Below are 14,934 nucleotides of genomic sequence, written 5' to 3' on the forward strand. Positions count from 1 at the left end.
TGAGAAAAAAACTAATCGACCTGTTTTTGCTCAAAGCTTAAATGTTACATATAACAAAATTACAGCCGTGAAACATAACAGGTCTTACTAATTCTCAATCAGCTCAAACTAGTAACTTTGCCGTCGGATGGAAAAAGCGAAGCTGGTGAAAACGGGAACGTCAATGACAGTATTTCTGGATTCGAATCTAATGTTCTAACCTTTCCGCAGTGACAAAGTTATGCAAAAACTGCATACCACCCCCTGTAAGCTCCTGCTTTGGCACATTTTTTCAGCGTAGCTTAGCGGGACATAGGGACAAACATCTCCGCGGTTTTTTCTCAGTTGACCTAAAACAGAACTTTCCTGTGAGTTTCAGCTTTTTATCTCCGCTGGAAAAAGTGTACGGCGTAATGGGTTAATCATCGTCTTTTGGGGTAGGTTTCATTAAGTTGCAAAACTTCGATTGCTTGACACGGTTTACAGACTGCTCATATCCATTAATGAAATCCAGTTGTAATCCAGGGCCCCAATGCGGTACTGCATGGTTAATAAAACCAATGACCTTTTGGGATTTGGATTCCATGCTATACTATGGAGTAAGAAGGAAACTTCCGAAAAAGTTATACCTAGATAAAGCAAGAGTCCCGCAATTGCGAAGTAGATGCTCTGAACTTTCATGTTCAGAGCATCTGCCTCGCAAATTTAAATGATAAAAAGTCGGATTGTGTCCAGTTAGCAATCCCCTAGTTATGCGTAGCTCAACTGGATAGTCTGTTGAGTGTTGATAAACTCAGACATTATAACGCTGTCCATTTTCTGTAATAAAACGAATATGTAGTATACCATCTGGAACTGGAGATTTCATTGGTTTTAAAGAGCTAAGTCCCCAAGCAGAGCCGAGTCGTTTGGCATATTTCCCTTAACGACATATTCTAAAGCACCGAGTGGTAATTTCATCGATTTTTTCTTGACACATTACACTCTACATTCAAATATAAGAGAACGGGAAACAATGGAAATCATGCAAATATTTCTGAACGAGAATTTTATGCGACCAAGCGTGAGGTTCCGTTACACCGCAGGGATTTGCTGAGTGCTGACCTAAACGGCGGCTTTGTCGTGAACTATTATTATAATGCATACTAGGTCTCTAAGTTTCTGAATCTACAGTGGCTAGGCATTTTCGATTTAATAAGAAATTTGATTTTGCTGGTAAACTCAAGAATACCGTTGAAATCTGATCGACAAACCGATATTGACTGTATTCAACAATACGGTCACAAAATTTAAATCTTGTTAAACATTTTGATGTAAAATTGGTAATTTTATAGCGTTTAAAATTAGCAATGTAGAGCTCCTTGTAATTTGGCAATTGAAAGTGCAATGCAATAACACAAGATGGATCAAATGTCTAGCACATTGAGTTTTCCGTAACATACGATTAGAACAGGTACAATTTATATTATAATGTTATGAATATATATTTTGAGAGAAATTCAGACTTACCTATCTATTAATTGGACCCCAAACTTTAAAACTTTGCAGTTTTGCAAACCGCACAATCTGAGTAGCAGGAGTAGCACAACCACCTATAGACGGATGCTTTTTATCCACCTCACTCACGTCACATTTGTGTTTGGGATATTATAACAGAATATAGCGATTCTAACAAGCATTTTCTTCATGAAACTACAATCCGTCTTACTGGTTACTGCACCAACGTTTGTAAAATAATCACATTTGCACAATCAAAATCAATAACGAATTCAAAAAAATCAAACAAAAACTATTCCGTCCGAAAACCGTTCGGTCTTCGGTATTCTTCAATTTTCGGTTCGGTTGCTAGCTGGCCATAGAGTGACTATATACAGAGTGGCGACAAGTCATCCCAAATGTATGCAATGCGGTTTTTCCAAGGTTTTTCTTTCTCTTTCCTGCATACGCGTTGGATAGGTCGTCTGCTCGATTGGAATGACACTGACAGATAATTATCATTCCAATTTTGACATTGTCGCCACTCTGTATATAGTCACTCTAGCTGGCCAGAGAGGCCGCAGATAATTTCGAGCATTAAAGCGCCAGTGCTCGAAAACTGTTCGGGAGCATTTCATTGTCGGTAAAACAGCGAGTCTTGCAGCGAGTTCAGCTATTAAAAATCTTGCTCGAAAAGCTCCATAGAAAATGGAATTTACAAAAGGGCAAATGTCGCATAAAATTAACAAAAATAGAGTGTAACGTGATGGAGTGAAAACAATGTAAACCGACCCCACGGCACATCGCCATTTTTCTATGACTCAAATGTAAACGTCAAAAGCACTGGGCGGGAAATCACTTCATAGAAATTTCATGGAGCGGCCATTGTTGTTTGGGGCCCAGCACCGAGGGCCCCATCAGTATGGGGGTACTGTCAAATCGTATGTGAGAGTGTATTGGTGACACCGGGCTGATGTAAACCTTTCTACGGTGCCTAACTTCAACTCTGATTTGACGTTTTTGGGTGTTTTGTTTTGATTCCCTTAGTAACCTAATTTTATTGCTAGTGGGTTTATTAGGTTTATTCTAGTTTATTACTTCTATAATTCGTACCACTTGTTTGCGGAAACCGGAAATGTTCGACTTTTCCGAAGCAGAAAAATGATACTGCAGTTCTGCACAACATATATTTTTGTCATTTTTGCAGTTTTTTGCTTCTGGGTCTTGCGAATAAGTAGTCAAAACAAACCTCACAACACTGTCAAACCGGTATGAAAAAAAAGGCACTGACATCTGTGTGCAATGCTTTATTCCCTTTTTTATGACTATATTTAGACTACTGTGATAATCATTTAATGAAACATACCCAAGGGGTCGGACACTCAGTACATTGTGCCGTGGCACACTTCGGCCTACGTCGGTACAGTGTAGGGCACACCTCCACAATTACGCAATGGAGTGCCTTGAAACAAAGTGAGAATACAGGAATTATAGATAAACGTAAAAAGGTGCAACTGGACGCACCTCACAAGAAATAATTTTACACCTTCAGGCGCAGCTTTACATGCAATTGAATCGGAACGCCGATTTTTCGTACGAAATATCTGATTCGATTATAGTATTTTGCTGTAAGTGTCCAAATTATGTACAGCTGCTGATGGGGTCCAAAATACGTTAGTTACCCTACTTGTACAAGAAAAATTACCAGTAATTTCTTGCTTTGTAGTTGTCAAAATGTCTGGTAAATAGCTACATTTTTTAAATAAGCTTTAGGAAACAATTAGCCCTCACCTGATTTGTTTACGTTAGCACATTCACCCTTTTGTTGGTCTCTTCTAGATGTGTAAAATGACATGTCGTCGATCTACCTATAGATACTCTAGTTCGTAAGTTACGGCACAGTAACGGCACAATATCGGCACAGTTCAGCAATGTTCGGTACAATTCGGCACGCTTAAAAACGGGTGTGCCGAGTTTTATGAGCGATATCGCACTTTGGATGGTACAATTTTACTTGCAATTGACAATATGTTACAAAACCGCAAGAATATTTAGCAAATCGTATTGTCAATTGCAAAGAAAATTGTCCAATCAATAAGTGCGCAATCGCTTTTAAAAGTGCTATTTTAGCTTAAATCGTTTCGGTCTCTTCGGCGCACTTATTGCTTGGAAGATAACGAAAAAGTGTGCCGAAGATACCGAAACGATTTAATGCAAAATAGCACTTTTATGAGCGATATCGCACTTTGGATGGTACAATTTTCCTTGCAATTGACAATACTAAACTGCATAAATACCGTGGACCCCCGTTCGTTTGACCGTTTTTAATCTGAACACTTTTTAATTTGCACCCCGTTGGTTTGCACTAGAGATGGTCGGGTAGCGGAAAATTTACCCGAAACCCGCACCCGTACCCGTACCCGCCGGGTACGGGTCGGGTTCGGGTATTGAAAAAAAATAATTTGCGGGTTCGGGTCGGGTACGGGTTTGGTTTTGAAACCGGGTACGGGTCGGGTCGGGTCTATTGACCTCGTTTAACACTAAAGATTGTCGGGTATCCGGACCCGTACCCGTGCCCGACGGGTAGCGGTCGGGTTCGGGTATCAAAAAAAATAAACTTGCGGGTTCGGGTCGGGCACGGGTTTTTATTTTTTTTCCTAATCGGGTACGGGTCGGGTTCGGGTATTCAAATTTTCATACCCGACCATCTCTAGTTTGCACGACGTGCAAATTAAAAATGGTTCAAATGTCATTCTCAACATGACATCATTTGCTTATGCAGACAATGCGCATAAACGCGATTTGTTTGTATTGCGGTTATTTACATAAATTTTCATCCTGTTGCGGCGGTAACCCGCATCGTCAATCACCGCAACGAGAACAAGGAAAGGTGGCCAAATATTTTTTGGTTTATATGTGCAATTGTTACTGATGCTTTAGCAACTAATACTACATAAAAAATGTCTTTTAGCATCTTACATTCAAAAATATGTATTATATAAATTCATTGAATATCATAAGTATAAAAATATGTGTAAATATAGTAACAAAATTTAAGAAGTACGGAATGGGGTTGCAAATATCTAAACAATAGAAATTAATCTATTTGTATGGCAGCTCTGGACAAAAGCACATCCTTCAATATTTGGCGAGGTCAGCATTGGGCGATAATGTATCGATATAACTGGTACCGATATTCGTGGACGAAATCTCGATAGTTTTTTTCTCGAAATAGTTAATTGCGGCATGCATATAACAGCTTTGTAAATGTTAACACGTTATAAAACAAGTCAAACGGAGTGTTATAAAACAAATGTAAAATGCAGATCGTCACGTGATGCGAGCATTTTTGCTGATTATGCTCTCAGCTGAGTATACATATCGATATGTAAAAAATATCGATATTCAATTAACGAAAATTCGTCAGCTTCGCTCAATACAGAATTATTTTGACAGCTTGCTATGAACTTTCCGAGAATGAAAAGATTTCTTGCAAAGCACAATACTGATCTAGCGTGTTTAATCTGTTTCACATTGCGTTTTCCCAACGATTATGATAGAAATCCGATCGGAGAATGAAATATTCGCTGCTTCCAACTTTCAACTGAATCAAACCACCAAAACAATAACAAAGAGTAGGGCGACCAGTTCACACAAGTTCCAGCATATTTAGGGTTGCCAGTTGTTTAAATTAAAAATCAACCCCGTCAGTTTGCATGAGGAATCATTCAAACGAACGGGGGTCCATTGTAATCCTAAACTGCCATCATTTGCTACAGCCAGTAACAAGTTTTGTTACCCGATTTAACATTGCTTTAGGGTAAACAGACCATTTTTCTGGTGCCAGTGCCAGTGATGTTAGTTACGCACCAAATATATGGGAGATGACAACCTTGTCATCCCGTTATGGTCTCAACCTCAAGTCGCCTGACATAAAAACGGCTGTGCCGAGCGACCGACCCCTTAGATTCGCCTCATGTCATCACTCCACATTGAGGTACTCTATACATCAACAAAGCCGTCAAAAATAGATTTATACTTTGCGAGCTTTGTGCAACACGGCAACACTGCTCTAATTGTACAAAAATATCGCGAAATGAAAATAAACATTATAGTTTCAGCTTTCAGCTTCGGTTTAGTAGCATAGCACGTTTAGCATAATCGATCTGAAATCTATATAATACTTTGTTTCTCGGGCGTGCGAGCACGAGTACGAATTGGAAGCTCTTAGCAGCACCTGTGTGTGCTTGGACAGGTCGGTTTCGTATTTCGCGGCGCCGTCAGAGGCAGAGTCGACCCGGTGCAAAAAGTCGTACTATAGCTAAATCAGTTAAATAGATAACCGTTTGAGTATCTTATATAAAGTGCAATGAGGAAACAGTTTTATAAGCGGGGTAACCTGATCCACACCGAAAAACCGTTTGCTTGTGTCCTCCAGTCACGCTACAGAGAAGAACGATGCGATAAATGCTTCAAGCAGTAAGCTGAACATGATACCTTGGCAATAAGTCTTATTATTATTATGCTAAATTTCAGAGGAAAAGTCCTGAAATGCTCAAACTGTTTGTATACCCGGTACTGCGGCCGATTCTGTCAGAAGGAGGCATGGTCGGAGCACCAAGAAGAATGTGCCAAACTGAAGGCAATCTCTCCACGAACGGTTCCTGAAGCCGCCCTACTGATGTCTCGCATCATTCGAAAATTACATAAAGGAGGAGACTTTGAGAAAGGCTACTATTCGCCGAAATACTATCGTCGCTTTGGGGACCTTATGACGCGTGAGTAACCTCATGTCCTCTACAGTGTCTGTGGTGCATTTGGTCTCATTTGTCAAACTTTGCGGCGTTTGAACTTTCCGCGTTGCTGCCGATTAGCCAAAACATCTATATACCTATGCGATTGCTATTTTTATACCGCAACTATATATAACTATAAGTGCAAAAGGTGAACACCGTGCAGTCCTCCTTCGCTGTTACGCGTTTTGCGTGCCGAAGAAGCGTTTCCGTATGCCGCGACGCGACGTACAAACGAATCGTACAAAAATAGAACCTGACATAAATTGTCGGACGTAAGAATCTAGGAACAAAAACATACTGAGCTGTTTTCAAACACATGTTTTAAATCTCTTTTGTGTTTTAGATTTCTTTTCCAAATATTTCTCTTTTATTTGTTAAAATTGGTAATGAAAGAAATAATTGTTTTTGTTTATTCCTTGCAGACGAAGAAAACATCAAAAAAGATGAGAAACGGATGGAACATTTCCAGGCGTTGCTTGTGGTTCTTCGCTCACTCATAGATGCAGCGATGATGCCGAGCAACGTCGAATTGTTGCAAATATTTGGAAAGGTGCTAATAAATTTTAGTATGACTTTGACTGCATCTAAAATGCAAATTTAGATTAGTTAGAATTTAAGTAGCAGTCGTAACACAATATTTCATAGAAAACGTTGAACTTTTAAATTGAAACTTTTACAGATGTGCATCAACAGCTTTAACATATTGGATGATGAAATGAACAGCATTGGAACAGGAATATATCTAGCTACATCGGTAATGGATCATAACTGTCGACCAAATGCGGTAGCTACTTTTGACGGAAACACTATTCAAATTCGATTGCTGGAAGATTACTTAACTAAAAGTGGAGAGATGGACATATCAAAGATCTTTATTTCTTACATCGATCTGATGGATCCAACTGATGTTCGGCTTGGACGACTTTCCTCACAGTATTATTTTGATTGCAACTGCCAGCGTTGCAAAGATGTAGAGGAACTGAATCTAATGAATGCGGGTGCTTGCCCGAACGCTGACTGTGATGAACCAATTACGATGGAAAGCAGCAGTGGTTCGCCTGACAAATGTCCAAGCTGTGACACTGCCATTAAACGTGCCGAGCGCGATAAGTTTCGGGAAATTTCCACTCTGACTATGTCTCAACTGGCGGATATGAAAGACGTAGCATGTAAGTGAAATTATAAACAGTAACTGCACGGCTCTGATTTTTGTTTTGTTCTAGATTTGGACGTGTGTCAACTCTGTTTGAAAAAGCAAGAAAACATTCTACATGATTATAACGTTTGGTACCTCAAAACACTGGATCATGCTTTCGAAAGCGCTATCAACATGGAAAAATGGAGTGAAGCTATCAACTATGGGCATCGCTTGATAAATGGATTCAGCAAATATTACGGACCTTTCCATCCGTTGTACGGATTGCTGTTGTTAAAGATAGGTAAAATTCAACTTTTTGTTAAACAAGTGGAACTAGCTTTAAAGCACATCAACGAAAGTGAAAAAATTATTCGTGTAACGCATGGCGAACAACACGATTTATACAAAAAACAGCTGGTGCCACTTCTCTGCCAAGCCGCCGATGAGTTCAATGCAATGGGCAAATAAAGACAAATTACAGTTATGATTGTAGATACAACTTATTAATTTATTTTTGCTAGCACTCTAGCATTGTTTTTGACAATAATAATATAGGTACATGCTAATCATTTTAAAGAAAATGGTCGGTTAAGAAAACGCTACTGAACTTTAACCTTTCTTCTATTTTCTGAAAAACTATAAAATGGAAACTAAATATACTGCTGTCTAGCACATGAATGTAACATACCTATTCTATACCTTTTTACAATAAATGTGTTCTCTTTGCAATAACATTGCTTCAGCAGACGATTAGATGGCTTCAAAAGCGCTAATCTTTTTGAGCATTTGTCGCTTTCGCTGCAGCGAAGTTTGTTTCAGGCGTATGAATTGGTGCTTCTCCAGGGTTTGATTCCGATTACTGTTGCGTTTCACCAGTTTTACATCTTGCGTAAGTCCATAGCCAACAATATCGGCAAAATTCGATCCGGGAAACGCGTACTCATCTAGTTGCTTCAAAATATTTACTTTAACGCGGCATGTTACATCCTCATCAGGATCACTTTTGGTGTCTACTTCGCCCCTGTTATCGACGACAGCAGGTTCTTCAGCTTCTTTCACACCAGCAGAAGTTGTGTCACTATCACTGACGATATTAGCAGGTGTGTCCGTTTGTTCGTATGATTTCTTACTCTTCTTCTTTTTGGATTGCTTAGGTTCTACTGTTTCCGGTACAACTTCACTTTCCTTCTCGACAGCAGGTTCTTCAGCTTCTTTCACACCTGCTGAATTTGTGTCACTTTCACTGACGTTATTAGCAGGTGTGTCCGTTTGCTCGTATGATTTCTTACTCTTCTTCTTTTTGGATTGCGTAGGTTCTACTGTTTCCGGTACAACTTCCTGTTCCAGCAGGTAAGATTCTACTGACTTTTTTTCTATGAGTTCCCTATCTTTTTTCTTTGATTTTTTCTTCGAAGCTGTATAAATTTCATCATGTTCATTACTTAGACCTTCATTGTAAGTTCCATCAACCTGCTGTTCGACAGTTTTTGTTTTTTCAACACTCAATCGCCGTTTCTTTTTCTTCTTTTTTGTACCATTACTAACAATCAACTCATCTACATTCTCTTCAAGTTTTTCCTGGAGTGAATCCTCGTGAACCTCGTTTTGACCAAGCCCATAGGATAGCACTTTGTTTGCTTGATTTTCGACGACATCTGTAGCCCTGTGTTCAACAAGATTCGAGTTATCAACGCTTGATCGCCGTTTCTTTTTCTTCTTCTTTGTACAATTGTTAACAAGCAACGCATCTGCATCCTCTTCAACTTTCTCCTTGAGTGAATCCTTTTGAACCTCGTTTTGACCAATCCCATTCGAAAGCACTTCGTTCGCTTGACTTTCGCTATCATTTATACGATTATGTTCGACAAGATTCGGGTTATCAATGCTTAAACGCCGTTTCTTTTTCTTCTTTTTTGGAGCGAGCTCCGTAGCCGATTCATTCAACTTCTCCTCAATCTTAGTATCTTCCAGCTCCATCTCAGTTGACTGTTTTTCCTTGGTTTGGTCAACACTCGTGTTAGCCTGTTCTGCATTCGCGTTTTCAACACTCCGTTTTCTTTTCTTTTTCTTCTGTTTCGCAGATTCGCAGGCAACATCCTCACAATCCTTAGGTAAATTCGGTGTTTCTTCCACAGTACTGCACGATTTACGATTCTTAGACTGCATCTTGTTCTTAAAATAATCCTGTACGGATACACTAGCATTAATTGTAGTCAATCCTAGAATGTTAGTTTCCTCCGGTTCCACCAAACTTGATTTTGCTGAATCGTCTTCATTGTCTGGCAAAACCTCATTCACTTCCTGAAAAGACTTTTTGCCAAAAATATTAGCCAAATCCTTCTCACTAGCACGGCTCAAATCTTTTCCCCTGGTAAACTTCTTATAGTGAACTCTGACTCGTGAACTTTTAGACTTTTCCTCCAATGATTTTATTTTGACCGTATCTGCAACATCCCCCACCGGAAGTTCCTCTCCATTCAGTGACTTTAGCAATTCATTAAAATCCTGATCATGCTGCGTCCAGTGATCGTCTTTCTCTCCCGCATAGCCGAACCCTTCACTGTCCTGCTTTATTTTAGGCAGAATCGGTGCAGCCATTCCGTCCTCCCGCTTGCCGAGTCCCTTTCCTTCGGACCAACCCAGTTTCTCCAACATGCGAACCCCAAAGTTGGCGCTATCTGTGAGTTAAGCATGTTTTCATAAGATCATGTTAGACACAAAAAAATGTTCCCTACCTTTATAAACCGGGTCTGCACGTGGCTTCATCTTGGCTTGGCACAACTTTTTCTGACGTTGCTTCATGCTCGGGAGAGCCACGGAACCAAGATAATCGTCCATTTTTAGGTTTCTATTATAACTGTTTGTCACTACATAAAATAAATATTAAGGAAATCGAAGTATTTTAATTGATTCTAGTCCAACTTTACTTCTAGGATTAGGGGGTACAATAGGCACAATAATAAACAAGCATGGAAATTTTGCACTTTCAGCTGCTCGAGCTCGATTGACAATTGTCAATGAATCTACAACTATAGGTAACTTATTACAAGACAACTGCAAACCGACATTTCGACACCAACTTTTCAAAAGGGCCAATGTGCAAAATATAAACAAACCGAGTGAAGGTTATTTTCTGATGCGATGCTGGACTAGCATACACTATAGTTACTATATATATAGTTCGGCGGATAGAAAACCAGGCGAATTGGCATCCCTGATTTATGAAATTAAATTTGAAATTATGGTGAAATGTGCAGGTTTTCACGAGAAATAATCACTGGCGGGTATTGAAAATGACTAGTTCTATGAAAATAAAGTGTGTGTTTTTAACATTACTCCTGCATTTTGGATTTTGAAAAGCTTTTGGCTCCGCTTTTGACGTTTATTTGGCTCCCGATTTTCTATCCGCCGAACTATATATATAGTAACTATAGCATACACTCATAATATTATGCACATAACTAATAGTAAATTTTCATATGAAATTCCATATGATTATCATGTGTCGCATACACCCCATCGCCAGGCAACCATGCTTTTGCAGCCAACATCTCAGCGTGAGCGAAAATGAGAAAGCATGTTATCACTTCGTTTCACTCGACTGCCAGCAGCTTGATTTGGGCCCGCTGTCAAATTTTGAGCCCAGGACATGCTGTCGCTGACGTTCACTGCAGCTCGATATAGAGATGTCGATGAGGTGGTCGCATATGAACACAATCCTCCTACTGTGTTACCTGACTCACTGCGAATATGCGTTGTGTTCGCGGGATCGTGTTGGTTCGAAAGGTTTCGAAAAATATCGCCCTTGTATCGTAAATATCGTTAATTTTAATAACTAAAAATAACGTACTTAAACGTTATATATATGTGCCAGTAGTCCGCAATTATTGTATTGTGAAACTAAATTGTTATCTATGCAACTTTTTACAAATTAAATGCAATAACAAAAGCACAACTTATAAAAAATCGTTTGTTACCGATATTAACTGCATATGCGTCATAAACGAATAAAACGTATGGTTACGTTTTATTTCAATAATATGCATATTCGCAGTGAGTCAGGTAAAACAGTAGTAAAATGAAAAACTTGATTGTTTCATGGTTTGCTGCGGTTTCCAGTTGCGCTGCCCTTGTGAATTTTTGTTTCTACAGCTGCATGCATGAAATCAGCCAATCTGGAAGCTGGTTCTTTTTTGACAGCAAATTGGCTCTTTTGCGATACAACGTGTCATGTCCTGTCCTAGGCCTCATTGAGATTGCTGACAGCTACCGTACGCACACTATGCCGCGTATACGTACACGCAATTTGTTGTTGCTGCTGTTGGTTTTTCCATGACGTTTTTCAAACTGGGGGAAAACAAACCACCAACACAACCGCAAATTAGCAAGCTCTATTGAGACAATCTTGGAGACAATTCTAGGTAGAATTAACAAAAGGGCGAATGTCGCAAATGAAAACAAAACGGGTGAGTTATCTTTTGCTGGCCAACATAGGAAAATCAACCCTCCCTTGGTTTTTTCACGCTTGCGACATTCGCCCTTTTGTTAATTCTATCTTCAATTATCAATGTTATTTAGATTTAGGTCCTTTTGGAAAAGTACCCGAGATTTAGGTTTTAAAAGTTCTAAAAATAAGCTGGCAACTTTGACTTTGAGGTTTGAGCTTTTGACATTAAAGAAAAACATTGCGAAGATTGGAAAGCAAATCGCAATTTTTATGAATTTTTTTTTGGTGTTTTGTTACTCAATGATAATCATCGCTTGGCAAAATTAATTGAAATACATCATGACGGAGATATCGGGAGAAGTGAAACCCAAAGATTCCGATCTTGAACATGAACTTGAAGTGCAAGCATTCAATGAATTTCAAAGGTACGTAATGAAACCTTCCCAGCATAATGGGCGAGCAATAAAATCCCTGCTTTTAAGCATATTAAAGAAGCATTCGTTTTTCTCTGCAGAGCCGACTACCCAGCCTGCTCGCAGTCGTTAATTAAACTGCAGAAATCGCTGCCGGAATCGAACCTGAAGGTCATTCACAATCGTGCCGTGGCGGAATTCTATTTGAGCGATCTGTGCCGGTATGATCAATTCCGTAAAACGATGATTCAAATCACTGAGCTGGTTGGCGAAATTCAATCCGTACCGGATGTTAAACATCCGGAACTTGCGGCAGCCTACGTAAATCAGGCAATGATTCTCTATCATTTCAAGCAACCGCTGGCGGCATTAAAAATTATGCTTGCTGTATTGGTTCATTTCGATCAGCTGGATGATTATCTACTGCGGAAGGCAGGGATTTTCACGGTACATTTACTGCTCGACGTAAACCAGCCAAGAAAGGCTAATGGATTGCTGGCTATGCTACAAGCACGCTTGAATATTCGAGTACAGGATATTCTGAACGAGGATGAAGAGGAAGAGCGCCAGATAGATAACGAAAGCAGAAAAGACATTTCGGAGATTCAGTTCGAGGAGTTTCGAAAGGAATTTCGGCTGATACTAATTCGATCTAACTTGCTTAACGGGAAAAAGAATTTCTTGATTCCCTGTGAGGACACGTCGGAGTATTCGGTCTTGAAGGGACATCAGTACTATTTAGGAAATGATTACCAGATGGCAGCGAAGGAACTATCGAAGCGATTTGTCAATGAGCCCATGCAGGTTCAGGTGCATGGCGAGGATCAGAATACTTGTTTGGCAAATAACATGGGGCTTATACATTTTGCAGTGAAACATTATGCTTTAGCCGCTCGATTTTTTCAACAGGCTCTGCTCTTTGACCAAGCAGCAACAGAGAAAAGCTCCACGGAAAAAATAGAAGGTTCACCTCTGTATTGTGTTGGCGCTACAAAACGGCCAGAAATATTGTATAATCATGGTATAACACTTCTCCATTTGCAGAAGCCACGGGAGGCTTTTGAATGTCTGCTAGTAGTGTTGAATTCCTACCACAACAACCCGCGGCTATGGCTTCGACTTGCAGAATGCTGCATTATGGTTCACCAGCAAGAACTGAAAGAGCAGCAAAAAAATCCAGCTACAGTTTTTGTTCATCGCAAATATTTACAAAAACGACCATTTGGTAGTGAGACAGAATCAGCTGCTATTCCCAGCACTAATTTAGAGTTTGGAGCGCTCTGTCTGAGGAACGCAGTTACACTAATTGATTATCACACAAAAGAGCTTGCAAAGCAAGCAGAAACAACTGACAAACCGGTACCCTGGGATAAACTTTACGAAGGTGTTCCCTGCAATCCTTGTAAGCCGCTGAAACCTGCCAATTTAGAAAAATTGCGTATTGCAACACTCAGTGCTTATAGCTACATACTTCTTGCTTTGGGTGAAAATACACTAGCGCTACAATACGCGCAGCAATTATTAAATATACCCAACCTACCGGAAACCTATCAAACTCTAGGTACCCTGTATGCTGCAGAGGCTTTGCTTCATTTAAACCGTATTCCTGAAGCGATAGTTTATCTTGATCCTAAGCGAATGAAAGATTTCGCGGGTGAGGATTTTGCCACGCGAGGATCACCCAACTGGACGATGAATTCCTTAGAAGCGGCGCAAACTGTAATGCACTACAACCTAGCTGTAACGTTTTATGCTCTGGGCGATTACGAGAAAGCCAGGGTCTACATGAATGCGTGCAGCAGTGGTCATCCAGTAGTTTTACCGCACCTTAAAATGCTGAAAATGTACATCGAATTGGTAAGTGGTAATGTCGAAAAAGCTAAATTAATGGCTCGTTACGATACGCCACATTTGGTGTAGCATTGCTGCGTAGATTAAATACTCGGTTCGTTTAAAAACTATTGTTTTCAAAAGAAAGATTGGGTATGTTAGCCAGTTATGGACGCGTTTATGGATTATTCTGAACTTGTAATACGAAATGTCGAAATAATCGTTCTGATAATCTTAGATATATCAATGAATTTGTTAAATTGCGTCGTAATGTTTAGAGTCTTACAATTGAATTGTAGTTATCTTTCCTTATGTAGTTATCTCTGCTAATATGTAGTCTTCTTTGCTTAACAATGCTGTAACAGGCTAACTGTTCACAGTATATTGATTTTTGTAAATAAAGCAGATCAAAAATATATTGCGAGAATGCGAGAAAAAATATCTATGATTTTTCGAAACAAAATTTTCCAGTTTAGCAAGTTTGGATTCTGATCGTACTACTTTATAGGAAAGCAGAATTTTAAAGTCATATGAAACTCTTATAGATTGATTTACTTACTAGTCCATGCCCGCCGGTCCGGGGATCCGGCAGAACAAAAGGATGAAATCAAAGATCTCCACTGTCGAGGGTTACCCGCCAAGCATTCACCTGTCACCAGGACAGCGTCTCGCTGACAGCCCGGATAGCGATTAATTTTGCATTATGTCCGCTAAGATGCTGAGTAATACGGATTCAACGTTCGAGTTGAAAATTTGGTTTTTGGGATGTAGTGGATTTGAGCGCCAGATGTTTCGCAGACCTGCTATGCTCAACCTATGTAGTTGGTGGAATTGTCAGGGACTACCATAGAGTTA

General features: G+C 39.7%; 3 protein-coding genes across 3 annotated transcripts; 2 read left to right on the forward strand and 1 right to left on the reverse strand.

The window, feature by feature from the left end:
* Positions 1-5,589: 5,589 nt before the first annotated feature.
* LOC128741259 (histone-lysine N-methyltransferase SMYD3) lies at positions 5,590-8,050 on the forward strand. Its single transcript, XM_053836938.1, has 5 exons — positions 5,590-5,934; positions 5,992-6,233; positions 6,674-6,801; positions 6,931-7,420; positions 7,475-8,050. The coding sequence occupies exons 1-5, from the start codon at positions 5,825-5,827 to the stop codon at positions 7,855-7,857; spliced, it is 1,353 nt and encodes a 450-aa protein (XP_053692913.1). The 5' UTR covers positions 5,590-5,824; the 3' UTR covers positions 7,858-8,050.
* On the reverse strand, positions 7,921-10,339 carry LOC128741258 (G patch domain-containing protein 4). Its single transcript, XM_053836937.1, has 2 exons — positions 10,125-10,339; positions 7,921-10,067 (listed from the first exon to the last, which is right to left on the reverse strand). The coding sequence occupies exons 1-2, from the start codon at positions 10,225-10,227 to the stop codon at positions 8,140-8,142; spliced, it is 2,031 nt and encodes a 676-aa protein (XP_053692912.1). The 5' UTR covers positions 10,228-10,339; the 3' UTR covers positions 7,921-8,139.
* A 1,797-nt stretch (positions 10,340-12,136) lies between these two features.
* On the forward strand, positions 12,137-14,481 carry LOC128742785 (CCR4-NOT transcription complex subunit 10). The gene is made up of 2 exons (XM_053839240.1): positions 12,137-12,261; positions 12,351-14,481. The coding sequence occupies exons 1-2, from the start codon at positions 12,176-12,178 to the stop codon at positions 14,167-14,169; spliced, it is 1,905 nt and encodes a 634-aa protein (XP_053695215.1). The 5' UTR covers positions 12,137-12,175; the 3' UTR covers positions 14,170-14,481.
* The last annotated feature ends 453 nt before the right edge of the window (positions 14,482-14,934 follow it).

The sequence above is a fragment of the Sabethes cyaneus genome, chromosome 3, assembly GCF_943734655.1.
Source record: "Sabethes cyaneus chromosome 3, idSabCyanKW18_F2, whole genome shotgun sequence".
Classification (NCBI taxonomy): domain Eukaryota; kingdom Metazoa; phylum Arthropoda; class Insecta; order Diptera; family Culicidae; genus Sabethes; species Sabethes cyaneus.